This window comes from Salvelinus sp. IW2-2015, linkage group LG18, assembly GCF_002910315.2.
Source record: "Salvelinus sp. IW2-2015 linkage group LG18, ASM291031v2, whole genome shotgun sequence".
Classification (NCBI taxonomy): domain Eukaryota; kingdom Metazoa; phylum Chordata; class Actinopteri; order Salmoniformes; family Salmonidae; genus Salvelinus; species Salvelinus sp. IW2-2015.
This window is the reverse complement of record NC_036858.1, coordinates 9767476-9781729: the sequence shown is the minus strand read 5'-3', so window position 1 is coordinate 9781729 and position 14254 is coordinate 9767476. Positions and strand designations below refer to the sequence as shown.

Sequence of the window (14254 nt, the reverse complement as noted above, 5' to 3'; positions counted from 1 at the left end):
GTGAAGAGAAGGAAAGGAAGACGAGTGAAGAAAAGAGGAGGAGAAAGATTGGAGGAGAAGAACAAGTTAAGAGAGTAAGAAGAGTGACACAAGGAGAGTGAAGAAAGGAGAGTGAAGAAGAACAGACAGAGGAGATACAATGACTCTTTCCAAGAAACAGAAATGCACTTTTTATGAAAAACATGATGAGAGAATTTCCATTCATACGCTCAGGTCAAGARGATAGAATTGTTCACTGCACCCTTTGTAATTCCTCTCTTTCAATTGGCAGCCGGAGAAGAACGGCAGTGGTAGAACATCAGCAGACGAAAAAGCATAAAGCCTCTCTGATTGCCCGTGTTGGTATGCCCTCTGTCACCACATTCTTCAAGAAGGTAGAGCCTTCCCAAGAAGAATATGGTTTAGCTGTGCAGGAGGGTGTCTTTGCATACGTGTGACACAATCATAGTTACAGATCTATGGACTGCACAGCACAACTGACACGGAAGCTTTGTGAGCCAAAGTTTACATGTGCTAGGACAAAATGTGAAGCCATAGTGAGTAACGTGTTAGCACCATGGGCAACTACTTTGGTAACACAGGACCTAGAACAGGTTGAATGCGTGTCCCTGGCCATTGATGTGTCCAATCATGGACATGTAAAGCTGCTGCCAATAGTAGTCAGATATGTAAGATATATGATGGCAGCACATCTGTGGAAACAAAACTGCTTGATCTTGTTGAATTGAATGGAGAAACAGCAGAGGAAATTGCAGCTGAAGTCCTGGTGGTCATCCAAAAATGGAACCTGGAAAACATTCTCTGCCGACAACAAATACCAACTTTGGAGGACTGAATAGGCTGGGGAGGGTCAATGTCCATAACAAAGTAAAAAATACTCTGCAGCTGGAGGTGATTGACTTAGGTTGTCCTGCCCACATCATTCATAACACGGCCAGAACAGCTTTGGATATGATGTTGAGTACCTGCTCACAAAGATATTTGGATATGTTTATATTTTCACCGTCAGAGTAGAAAGACTGAAGGGCTTTTGTGAGTTTGTTGGCCAGGAGTACCATAACATTTTAGGACACAGCAATGTTCGCTGGATGTCCATGCTCCCTGCTCTAGAAAGAGTGCTGAAAAGGTATGTGCCATTTGAAATCCTTTTTTATTTCTGAAGACAAATGCCCTGTTGTCCTGTGAACAATGTTCGTAGATCCACTGACTGAACTTTGGCTGGCCTTTGTCCATGGAAACTTGACCGTATTCAGTGACACGATCAAGATGCTTGGAGGCCAGGACCGCTGTGCTGTGGAGTCCGCTGCAATTCTGAGAAACGTTGAGGCAAAATTCACTGCAAGACGTGATGACAACTTCATTCCAGTTTTGGTCAGACGACTTCTGAGAGAGCTAGAGGAAAATGGAGCCATGTCTAAAGAGAGCTTTCTCAAAACATCACAATCATTCTTCACTATGGCTYTGAACTACTTGCAAGCATGGSGAAAGCACACAGATAATCTAAAAGATTTACATGGTCTCCTTTTAAAAAGGCAACCTCTGCGTGAAGAGATTCAGAAGGCAGCAGGCACACTGCAGGATAAATGCCCCAATGTGACCATCAATGAGGATGCATTGTGTGACGAGGTTACTGGCCTGCAAGAGTTCCTAAAGGGGGGATCGCTTGAAGAATGGAAAACATCTGAGACACCGTTTAGTCAGAGATGGAGCACGGTGGTTACCCACTTCAAAGAGAATGACATCCCACACACTAACCTGGCTAGATTAGGGTCTGTTGTCATGTGCTTACCTGGAAGTAATGCACGAGTCGAGAGAGTGTTCTCCCAAATGAATGATCTATGGACAGCAGCAAGAAATAGGTTCACTGTTCCTACCATCAAGGCCATGCTTATTGTGAAGATAAACTTCAACCTCCCCTGCTAGTTCATGGAGAAGCTGGCCAAAGACAGAGCAATCCTGAATAAGATACATTCTTTTGAGAAATATACAGATTAGGTTGGTATAAGTATATTATGTAGTTACCAATCTCATGAGCATCTTATTTCTTTATTATGTTAAGTATTTCACATATACTATTGTCTGTTTTTTTRCAATTTTGCTCATGTTTTCTTCTGCTCTTATTCTACCAGGACCACTGAATGGCTGTTCAGATCGGACAGTTCTGTCTTGTCTGTAGCGTTTCTGTAATATAGTTATTTTCTCTGTATCACAGTGTGCCTGTTAGACTAAATACATGAAACCGGAAATGTCCCCCWTTTTTATTTTATAGATAATATAACATTGGCTATTTTAATTATATACTGACCACCGACCTGGAAATGTCCCCGGTTTTCATTTCAGAAATCTGGTCACCTTATGTTACACGCAAATACGAGCGTTTCTGCATCTCACCGGTAGAAACGGGCCAGCTACATTTCGTGGTTGTAAGCAAACGACAATATCCAGATTTCATAGTGATTTCAGGACGTAGTACCGCCCTATGGAGATGTATCCAATTGATGTGAGAAATATAAAAATGTKTGTGTTTGTAACCAGCACTTTCAGCCAGAGTATTTCAAAACGGAACTGACGTCTCAACTGATGATTTTGCCAAGTCGTCGACTGTTGAAAAGTGATGCTATTCCATCAATTTCCTTCTTCACTTCAGAGAGGAAGGGATCCAATCAGCCAACATCAACGCAGCAGAAAAAAAGTCAAGCTGAGGGAACGTTGCTAACATTACCTAGCTAACTACTAGCTAGCAAACTACATTTCTTTATCTAAACCAACATTTTGATAACTAGCTTTCACAATACGCTGGCTAGACATTCCAAAGCATACCAGCTGCTATCTGGTGATGTGATTTTGTAACTTGCAAGTTAACGTTAGCTAGCTAACTACCGCAGAGACTAATGTTTTGTTCAATTTAGAGTKCGATTCCAACAACATCAGCAGTGGCATCAACATCAAGCTCAGCACCAGCACCAGGGGATGGTGTGGTTGACTGGCTGGTCTGTTGGGGGTGGGTATTGTGTGTTTCAAGGTTAGTATGCATGATCCATTGACGTTATGGGGGGTGGGTGAATGTAGTACCTTGTTTGAGCGTGTATTGATGGGGACAAAGTAGTAAAATGTTGGCTAATCACTGACTACTGTGTGTCATAGAGACTAATCCTGCTGCTGATGATTAATCCTGCCGACCATGACAATGACACCAGCTTTAGTAGTACAGAGCCTTTAGACCCATTGGATGACAACATTCAGATTGGAATAAGCTCAAGGACAACATCATCTGACTTTGAACCAAGCCAGAACAGCCAAGGGGATTTATGAAAGCACAATATCATCTTGAGAAAACAAAATCACCAATACACTYAACTGTCTACAAGACAAGTGCTCCTCAAATGTTTCACACCCTTGCAATCAGTTATTTGGCAWGGGGGAAGAGTAGCCCAATATTGGACTAAAGGAGGCTAGCGTTKCTCTTTTTAGTCCAATAACCTTACATGTTCTGTTTAAAGGGCGAATTGGCTCTGGAAGCTAAAACAGCCAAATACTCCATCTATACGTGAATCGATTCTCAATTGTGGTASATTTCTAGAAACATAAATCCCTATACTTTCATATCACAATTTCACAAATGCAAAATACACACTTACTGTTTTAACACAGCTGCAGCCAACATTATTTTCCAGTGACAACACGTTTGTGGTGTCTGTCTTCCATTTACACACAGGTGTGAATCAATTGAACCTATGGTTTGTTTAACATTATTTCTCGCCGATATGAAAGATAAGGTCCTTATGCTTCCAAAACCGTACTGCAAGCGATGCGTGTTAATGTTCAGACGGAGCGTCAAGGCTCTTAACAAAACTCCCCCTTAAAGAAGACACCTTCGTCCAATTACTTTTATATGTAATAGAACTAAGAGTCATGGGGCTAGGGGTAGAGGGGCTGTTAGTATACTCTTRTAGCCTATTCACTCTATTGTTGGCAGTGCTTGTCTACTCAACTGCACAACTGTAGGTGCACATGCACAACAATACATGACTAGACTGTCTARAAGTCAAACTTTTCACATCTTTGCTAACAGCCCATCTCAATGCCCCATTATTGACTTTAAGTGTAAAAAAAAAAACAGTCTACTGTAGCCTTTTTTGTTTATAGATTAACATGGTTTATTGTYTGGTTACACYTTCTCATGATCAGTCTTCATGTCTTTTCAAGGAGACTTGCAGTACATATAAATCATCTGCAAGAGGTCAAAGCAGTGGGTGGTGAAGAACATCACCACAGCGCCAAAGCCTGCTAAACCAGCTGCCATCATTACCCAACAAGACATTCAGCACAAGAACATTCTGGAACCTGCCTGGAACATTCAACCAACGAATCATCCATATTCAGTGTGACTGATGCTGTAGTATAATATAGAATGCCTAGTATGCTCAACTGCATTGTGGTATAGTTATTGCTAGCTGTTGAACATATGTATATAATGGTGTTTTATATATATATATTTTTTTACAAGTGMACTGACAAGTGACTAAATGATTCCAGCTGCATCAGAAACCAGTAGTGCTGACTTTAAATTCATTGTGATATTCAMGAAATGTACTTGGGTAAACTAGCTTCAATCTTACTGCTAAAACAAATGATGAAGGGTGGTGGTGTATCATTTAAACTTGAATTTGTTGGCAAGTAAACATGTTAAAATAAAACAGATTTGTCTTCAAGACAAAGTTTATTTGCTCTGGAGACCGAGGTGAGTTTACATGCAGGAAGTTATGGCAATGTATGACATACTGTATATACAGTAGAAAGATGTATACTAATGCTTATAATAAATACTAGTTCTATAATGGGAACACTTGCATACAGTGGCTTCAAAGTATTTACACCCTTGACTTTCCACATTTTGTTGTGTTACAGCCTGAATTGAAAATGTATTACATTTATATATATTTTTTGTCACTGGCCTACACACAATATCCCATAATGTCATAGTGGAATTATGTTTTTCAAGATTTTTWKKAAWMMRRWAAAAYASKTMWKAMSTRTTAAGTCAATAAGTATTCAACCCCTTTATGGCAAGCCTAAATAAGATGCACTATGCAGAAATCGCRCTGCCATTTCCTGGATGCTAAAATTCTAAGACCAATTTCAGTTTGTGACAAAACAAGCAAGTATAGCGTAGAMAATCATTYTACCATCTAAACCACTGAAATATCTGTTTTGAAGCTGGTGTGCAAAATGAAACTTAAGTACGGGAAYCATCTTAGATTTTCTTTCAATGAGAATGARAGATCMAWAACTCACATTTCTAATTGAATTTGGTCGGGTCGCCCAAAAAGTTACAGGTTTGAAGCTTTAACAATTCACATATTAAGTTGCATGGACTCACTCTGTTTGCAATAATAGTGTTTAACATAATTTTTGAATTAATACCTCATCTCTGTACCCAGCACATACAATTATCTATCTGTAAAAGTCCCTCAGTCGAGCATTGAATTTCAAACACAGATTCAACCAAAAAAAAACAGGTTTTCCAATGCCTCGCAAAGTGCACCTAACGTTACTGGTAGATGTGTAAAAAAACAGACATTGAATATCACTTTTAGCATGGTGAAGATATTAATTACACTTTGGATAACAAGTGTAACTCGAGAGTCATCAACTTCTTTAAATCCAAGTGGTATTGTCTGTGAGAGAAAGACGAAAAACACTTAAACATTCATGGACAATCACTTTACCATCTGTATTCTTACTGTAGCAGCATGGTGTAGGACACGATACGTCCAACAGACACGTTAGCTAGCTACAACACAGCGGTATAGCTACTCCAAGACTAGAGGCATAAAGCCAGTCATTCCTTTACTCTCCAACATCATCCAAACTTTTTTCCAGTTTTGCTCCTAATGAGAGGCACTGAGGCTAGCTATAACGCTAGACTACAGTACATTTTAGGTATAGCTAAACTTTGCTAGCTTGGCTTGTAGTGGTACTAGCAAGCCCCGTTATGTCCGAATCAATCACCAAATGGTACTGTACTGAACAACACTGCCTCATATAAAAAAATATATATATATATTATAAAAAAAAAAAAAAAAAAAAAGGTTATATTGTTAGCTAACAGCAGCAAAATGACTGTCATTTGCCCTCCTGATTCCTGATCCATCTGGTTTAGGCCGCTGCTTGCTGGTCTCGCAATTATTTTTTATCGCTGTCTCAACACGTCTTCAATGTATTCCGGCTAAAATAAATAGGGCTGTCTGTAGGGGTTGGAACCGGTTCAGGGAACAGAACAGAAAACCATCAAATACGTTTTCAAAAATAACAAACATGGATCCTGGAATGAAAGTGACCCATACTGTTCAGGAACAGTACCGTTATTTTTAGAAGCATGAGAACCGGTTAATAACGTTATTTTATGTTCCAGGCATTTTTTTCTACTCCCAGAACAAAACGCAACAAAGCGCCTATGCAAAGCCACCACTGTCACCCAGAAACGTATTCCATTGTCTGCCTGCAAGCTGAAAATCTTTGCCTGTGCGTGTTTAAACTATCTGCCCCCCGAACGATAGGTTACTGATGTTACGTTGAAGCTTTATTCAGAATATAGAGCTTTTTAATTAGCTTGAGAAGAATTTTTAACTTTTTAAATTTTTAAATTTTTAACTTTTTCAATGCTAGTTAAGGATATTACAGGCCTAGTTTTCAAGTTGGATTTATTAACTACAGAGAGGTAAGACGCGTTTTTAATTCTGGTGCCACTCTGCACACAAAKGCTTMCTAGCTCAAGCTTGTTAACTAGCTAGCTCAAAGGACATTCAACGTTTCTCCATAMAAYCCGCTCCTCCTAGGTATAAWTCTGTGGACCTAATCCATATAATGCATGTCATAACAAATGCACAGTGCTTCAAGCCTCCTCAAACCCACTTGTCTGRCCATCGTGCACGTAAACAACTAGCTTGCCTGCTGTATACGCACTGATTGGTGAATTAATTTAATGAGCTAAATGTACAAATGTACAAATAAAAAAATGTTGAATTCAGCAGGCTCAATCAACCAATGACGTCTCCTGGCACGAAAATAAATAATAATACAGCTATAGTGCATAATTATGTCTGAAACACCCTCTCATCACTCATAATTATGTGGGGAGACTGGGAAAACACCCCAAATAGTGTCTAGCGGTGAATTTTCCTTTTAATATAAATTTTATACAGTATGTAATGCATTTTGTTAACACTTGCTGTAAGTCGTTCTGGACAAGAATGTATGCTAGTAAATAACTTACATTTAACAGTAGCTAACAAGCCATAGACTACCTTTATCGCCCAGCCACTTGGAATCAAAATCACCGGCCAAATCAAAAAGCTCCAGTCCACTCCACCTCCAGCCCTGTGTCCTGCAGAGGACCCATTATATTATGTCTAACCTATTTGATTGAAGGTCAAGATGGAAAGAGCCCCTCTGCAAATTTAATTGCTTGAGTGATGATGAGGTTGTTTGAGGGCATTGGTTACAATGGATTTTTGACCATTGCTTTTGTGTGCCAGTGCCCCCTGTAATGCCAGTCTGGTCACCCAACCTAGCTTCAAACCCAGTTTGCTAATAGAGTGGTTTAAAAGACAGTAAATGCTTGATCTTTGACCTATTTTAACAAGCGGCTTAGACAGGGTTAACATACTTAGGTTTACCGTCTTTAACCCCTGAATGACTTTGTCAACCTTTGAAACCTAGACAGGTTAATTTTGCAGTTGGTTTGAGTTAGTTCACTACAGAGCTGTAGAATGTGGCTTGTTTTCAGTTGAAATTCGTTTGTTTTTCTGTTCTGTCAAGAGATAACTATTTCTCAATTCTGAAACATAAACACAGCTGTCCTTGAACAACTGAAACTCAGCTTTAGTTAGGCTGAGGAAAATGTATATACTGTAATCAAAGCATTATTGTATTATTCCAATTTTAGGTAATTGCCTGACTCTCGGGCGCATAATCCTGACTCAGTCACGSCATCCATAAGCTTTGTATAGATTGTGCATCCTTAATTATATAAAATAAGACAAAGCCTTATGTTATGTTACATTTCAGCCTTTTCTCAACTCACAATGAAATGGGATGGACTAAGGTTAAGAGTTTAAGCCAGATGTGTCTTTTACAGAGCCCCATAGAATCCCATCTGCTAGTGGTGCATGTAAACCAACCACATATTCTGCATATGACCATGAGCTTTGTATCCATAGGGTGGATTTTCTTTAGTGCTCTAAGAAGTTGTTTACTACACATCTCACCTTCCTCAATTATGTCAACCTTTGTTTTAAAACTATTCAGTCGTAATGTCTGCTATATCTAATTTCACACTTTTGTTGGATGTGCTTAATTCATGGCATCTTACTAGCAACCAAATTAACATACTCTCATAGCATAACAAAGGACTTAACTCAAGTTTCTTGACTTGTGCAGCTGCTGGCTCTCTGTTAACGTGTGTTGTGTGTCCCTGTGTCCCCTGTCCTGTCCCCTAGCCGGAGGACATAGGTCAGTCTCCGGTGGCCCCCACGTCGGACGGAGACAAGGTGGACCTGGAGGCCTTCAGTGAGTTTACCAAGATTATCACCCCTGCCATCACCCGCGTCGTCGACTTTGCCAAAAAACTGCCCATGTTCTCGGAGGTAAAGCCCTGTGTGTGTGGGCGTGGAATGTAAGCCCCCTCAGCACACTGTATGAATCACAGCACATCTAAGGAATACACACACCACAATGAAATGCAATAGGAACTTTGAGGGAATATTGGCACCAAGAATACACTACGTTTATGCATGTAGAAAGTGCATGTTGAAATATGTATAATGTGCATGATGTACATTTTCTCTGACGACACCCTGAGGAACAACGTCACAGGGCAAYCAAAATGGAATGGGTAAATGTAGACTGCTGCTGATATAACATTATTTTACATACACTACACACGAAGCCTACACCACTGCAGTTGGAAAGTATGTAGACTTGCGTAAATGTCCTTTGAAATTCCAATTGAAGAATGGAAAAGTGACTTCAAGTTAATGTTGTTTACATTCCTTAACCATCTCTCTTGCCCTCCCTTTCTCCTCCTTTCTCTCTCTGAACTGAAAATGACATGAACAGGCTGCTGCCAGATCTTACCCATCCTATTCGTTACCGAACTGATCAATGCACACACCCAACTATTACATACACACAAACACAGTCTTGCGTGGCTAATCTTGTGGGGACATACAATTAATTCCCATTCAAAATCCTATTTTCCTTAACTCTAACCCTAACCTTAACCCAAAAACCTAACCTTACCCCCAAACCTAACCCTAAAACTAACCCTAGCTCCTAACCATAAACCTAATTCTAACCCTAACACTAATTCTAACCTTAACCCTAAAAAGTAGTTCAACCAAACAGGCACACACACACCTCTGTGCTATCTTACTATTTGATGAAAATCTATGAATTTATATTGGTGTACAATTCAGTCTATTACTGTGACCGACCAATAAACTCTGCTATTACTCTCACGTCTTTCCCTCCTCCCTCTCTCCTCTCCTCTGTCCAGCTGCCTTGTGAGGACCAGATCATCCTATTGAAAGGCTGCTGTATGGAGATCATGTCACTGCGCGCCGCCGTGCGCTACGARCCAGAGAGCGAGACGCTGACCCTTAGCGGCGAGATGGCGGTCAAGCGGGAGCAGTTGAAGAACGGCGGCCTGGGCGTGGTGTCGGACGCCATCTTCGACCTGGGCAAGAGCCTGGCGCAGTTCAACCTGGACGACACGGAGGTGGCGCTGCTGCAGGCCGTGCTGCTCATGAGCTCAGGTGAGGACGGGGTCAAGGGTCAATGGCCAGAGGTCAACTGAGGTCATTCAGGTCAGAGAGGATTCAGGCCGAGTTCCAAATCCACCCCCTAGCCACTACTACCTAGGCACTTTGTGTGGATCTGAAAGAACTATAAGTAAGTATAAATAAAATCTGCTGTACTATTAGCTGAAAACAACTTGGCCTACATCTTTCCCTCTGATAGGCTAGGTGGAATTTTACCCTCTCCGTTTACTGACACTTTTTTCCCTCCTTCCCGTTGCCCTCGGCCACAGACCGCTCGGGCCTGACGAACATTGACAAGATCGAGAAATGCCAGGAGACCTACCTGCTGGCGTTTGAACACTACATCAACTACCGCAAGCACAACATTCCCCACTTCTGGCCCAAGCTGCTGATGAAGGTGACGGACCTGCGCATGATCGGGGCGTGCCACGCCAGCCGCTTCCTCCACATGAAGGTGGAGTGTCCGACGGAACTTTTCCCCCCGCTCTTCCTAGAGGTCTTCGAGGACCAGGAAGTGTGAGTGGCGCCCCCCGCTGCCGAGGAGGAAGTAGTGGGGCGACTTGAGGCATCTTGGGAAAGGAAGGGATGTTTTTCTGAAGCTGGGAAGGATTTTGGCAGGACTTGTGTTTTTCCGACATTTACGTGGTAAACAACAAACAACGCAACCAGCAGCAGGAGTCAAACAAACAGGATTTTCATTTTTTTAACCAACCACCTCTTCATACCTGTTTTTGGGAATCAGTTTGGCGGCCCTCCCTGTCTGAGCACGATGTTTTATCCAGTGGGAGTTGCAGCCCTTTGCCAAGGCGAACACACACAGACACACACACACTCTGGCTCCCCTCTCAGAGCCCTATTGGAGGCACCTCAGTTGTCACACATTGCCACTAGATGGTGGTCTTTGCAGGTTTGCACCTGTTTGAATTTATGGCAACCATCTTTTAAAACTGGTCAGTTACACTAATTCGGGGAGTATAATTAAGACAATAATTCAGGAGATACGTCACTGACAACACACCGGGACACARACAGAGGTACTGAGTGTGCCATATAACTCCTACCATAGAGCAAAGCTACTAGTACCTACAATCACGGCTGAACACAACTGAGCCATTTTCAGACTGGACCGTGAGCATGTTTTTAACCAAGTCAGGTGCTGTATTATAAMGCTACTCCAGTTGTCTGAAATGTGTAAATGTGTAAAACTACAGACCATGGCTCCGTATCTACCTTTGGTTCTGTCATTAGGCAAGCGCCTGTGACTGGCACTCTCTCAAACCCACACACACWGGGCAGACCTGCCTTGTCATTGCCTGTGCTTCTGGTGCCAACAGTAGACCCTCTCATGAATGACAATTGAGCCCTTTTCTCTCCAAGGAAGGTCATAACAGTGAACAAAAGAGAGAAAGAAGGAGAGGTGCCACTGGCAGGAGTTCTCAGAGGGGGGGGAGAGAGGGAAACATATAGATTTAATAGCTGGCAAGCAGATTCAGTGCCTGGAGACTGAACAGCATCCTGAATAACACACACACACACACACACACACACACACACACACACACACACACACACACACACACCTACCCTCAGAAACGCAAAGCCTTATTTACTGTAAACACTGCTGTGCTGTAGCCCTGACCTGCAGGGTAAGTAAGTCTGAATCCGCGCCTGTGTGACTCAGCTCAGTATGGCCCCTCCAGGCTTCCATACTCAGTCGTTGTTACTGTAGGGGTCACTGAGAAAGGGCAAGACCAATGACGGCTGCCATTTACCTCAAAGTGGGCACACCCTCAAGGCTGGGGCGCCGCCAGGCTCTACCTCACCTCTGGACACAGGGCAGCTGCCCCCAGCCTCCTCCCACACACACACACACACACATACACTTTTAGGGATACTCAACAAACACACATAGGCACGTGTGCATACGTACATTAAGACAAATCACACAAACACAGGATACACATTCTCAGTGTTATCACTCAGACAAAAGGAAATACCACTGAAGACAGGAGGGCCTGCCTTTCCCTACGGTCACTTATCTCTTTTTCGGGGGAGGGGAGGATGGWAACCATTATGTTCAGCTTTTCTCTTTTTTGTTATGTGGGACCAAGTTTCTCAATTTGGAATTTGGAATCACTCTTTTTTTTCTGTTGAAACGGAAGCAAATAAATCATGTGACGGAGTACAATGGACAGTCCAGCTGTCGCCCTGGAAGAGGAGCGATACACCGTGAGGAAGCGTAGAACCCCAAGGTGGCCAGGCTGTGTTTACCACTGTTTTTGAGGGAAAAAAGTTCAAATACAACCTATTTTTATTGAATGCCAAGCAGTAGTTTTTGAACGAGTGAACGAGGCGGAGGGAGGGAGGGATGAATGGACAGATGGGTTTCAGCACCCCGGGAGCATGTGGATGAACGCTTAAAGARGRGGAGCGATGGGCGGGATCYGGATGGCGGGTACTCATAGCAGATGGCCAAGCGTCGCTGCCTCGACCTCAACCGCCGTAGGAGGAGTCCAAACTCAACCTCAACCGCTGGAGGAGGAGTCCAAACTCAACCTCAACCGCTGGAGGAGGAGTCAACCAAGAAATCCACTGTAAGCAGACCTCAGACCGCTCTGGTGGAGCAGCCAGAATCTCCTCCCACCGTGCCCCAACCTCCCACTCCACTAGTCTCCCCACCCCCGGCCCTGGCCCAAGCCACGCTGGTCGGGGTTTTGCACTACTGCAGTGGTCCAAACTCCTCTCCCCACACTCATTAGCAACTACACAACCTAGCCCCAACTCATCTGTCAGTCATGCAACTTCCTCTGGGAGTCCTGGCCTACTCTAATGGAGGCCCACTGGGACGGGGCTCCTAACCAACCCCGTCACATTGTCAGTATTAAATCAACAGCCTTCCTCCAACCCTCACCCACTGGGCAGGAGACGTCCCTGGACACCAAACGGAATCTAGGCCTCCCTTGTGAGACAAGGATGGCCATAGCAGCTCACTTGGGGTGGCGTCGCCGAATGAATGTGAACAGTGAAGCAGCAGTGGGAGCGAGTGAACAAGAGAGTAGGAGAGAGCGAAGGGAGCGGGACAGAGAGACTTCCTTCCATCCTTCATCTGGCATGGGTTAGAGGGGGATCGTCGCCCGTTGTCGAAGCACCGTTTGTGAACTTGGAGAAGGGGGAGATGGCAGTATATCACATGGTCTCCCCCTTTACTCCCGCATTGTAACATTTAATCCCCCCCTCATTTCCACAAATACCCCCTTCAGCTTTCCATAAGGAGAGCCACCAACTTTCAAATGGAGACGATCGGCAAGAGAAACAGAATCGGCACTCAATGGATTAAATTCCAAGCTTCTTTGAAAAAGAACCAATAACAGAAAAAAAGTTATCACAATAGTGATGTCCTTCATTCTCGTGAGCCGATTGGGTATGTGTGTGTGACAATAGGGGTTGAAATGCTGCTTTACCTTCTGAGGAATTTTTTTTMMGGGGGGGGGGAGTATATGATTATGAAATGATTATGAACCCAGAAAAGCGAAATGAGGAAAAATATGACTTTAAAAAGACTCCTGAACAAAAGTTAAACGCTTGGAGATTGAGCGGTTTCTTTCTCTACATTTTATCTCAATGTTAATTTTTGTTGATGTTTGTTTATGACGCTTAGACTGCTCTGTGTAAAACGGGAAAAAGAACAGCCGTAGTCACTTTTTGACGATGCGTGCAGTGTAACGTAGACAGAAATGTCACTTATTTTTCACGTCACCTATAGTTTGTGTTGACTTCTCTGTTGTCTGTGTATTTGTCCGATTGTCCGTCCCTTTTATCAAGAGGAATTTACAACAAACAAAAACAGGAATATTTTCTTTTTATATATATTTTGTTTCCTTTTTTTATGAAAGACGACTGAAAAAAAAAATCACAAACAGGAAAAATAATGCAACCCAAAAAACAAAAACAAAAATATGAAACACAATCTTCTCATACCTCACACAACACAAAACTCAAATGAACTTGGGAGGAGTGATGATTCACGGGCGCATGTGGAAGTGCGCAAAAAGATATGTGCTTGTGGCCCGTGCGCATATGCAGTGATTACAGAAGACTTACACTCAAGCCTTTGCGCTTGCTACCTATTAAATTGGTTCTAGGAGGATCGTGGATAGGATACCTAACATTAGTAAAGTCTTGCATCATCATCAATTGCTGGCTGGCAGTTGGCCACTCCCAGATATATCCATGACCATAGATAGTGAAGCCAAATGTGAATGGCCCAGAGCTTGGGGGAAGTCTTTTGTAATGGCTGAGTGCTCTYTGGTATTGAATGTAGCTGARAGGACGGGGTTGGATTGGAGCCCGGCACCCACAACCTCACTTCCGCTCACCAGCAGAACGGATGGTGGTGTCACATTGATGTTACACACAAACAAACTGAGAAT

General features: G+C 42.8%; 1 protein-coding gene and 1 long non-coding RNA gene across 4 annotated transcripts in view; both read left to right on the top strand.

The window, feature by feature from the left end:
- Positions 1-13791, top strand: part of LOC111977797 (thyroid hormone receptor alpha) — a 215548-nt gene extending 201757 nt beyond the window's left edge. For all 3 annotated transcript variants that reach the window (XM_024007471.2, XM_024007469.2, XM_024007472.2), the window contains 3 exons: positions 8502-8648; positions 9560-9818; positions 10094-13791. In XM_024007471.2, coding sequence (XP_023863239.1) covers positions 8502-8648; positions 9560-9818; positions 10094-10344 — 657 coding nt within the window. In that variant the 3' untranslated portion in view covers positions 10345-13791. The remainder of the gene's footprint in view (positions 1-8501; positions 8649-9559; positions 9819-10093) is intronic.
- LOC139029129 (uncharacterized) lies at positions 2047-4844 on the top strand. Its single transcript, XR_011481402.1, has 2 exons — positions 2047-3022; positions 4207-4844. It is a non-coding gene; the product is annotated as an uncharacterized lncRNA (long non-coding RNA).
- Positions 13792-14254: the final 463 nt, after the last annotated feature.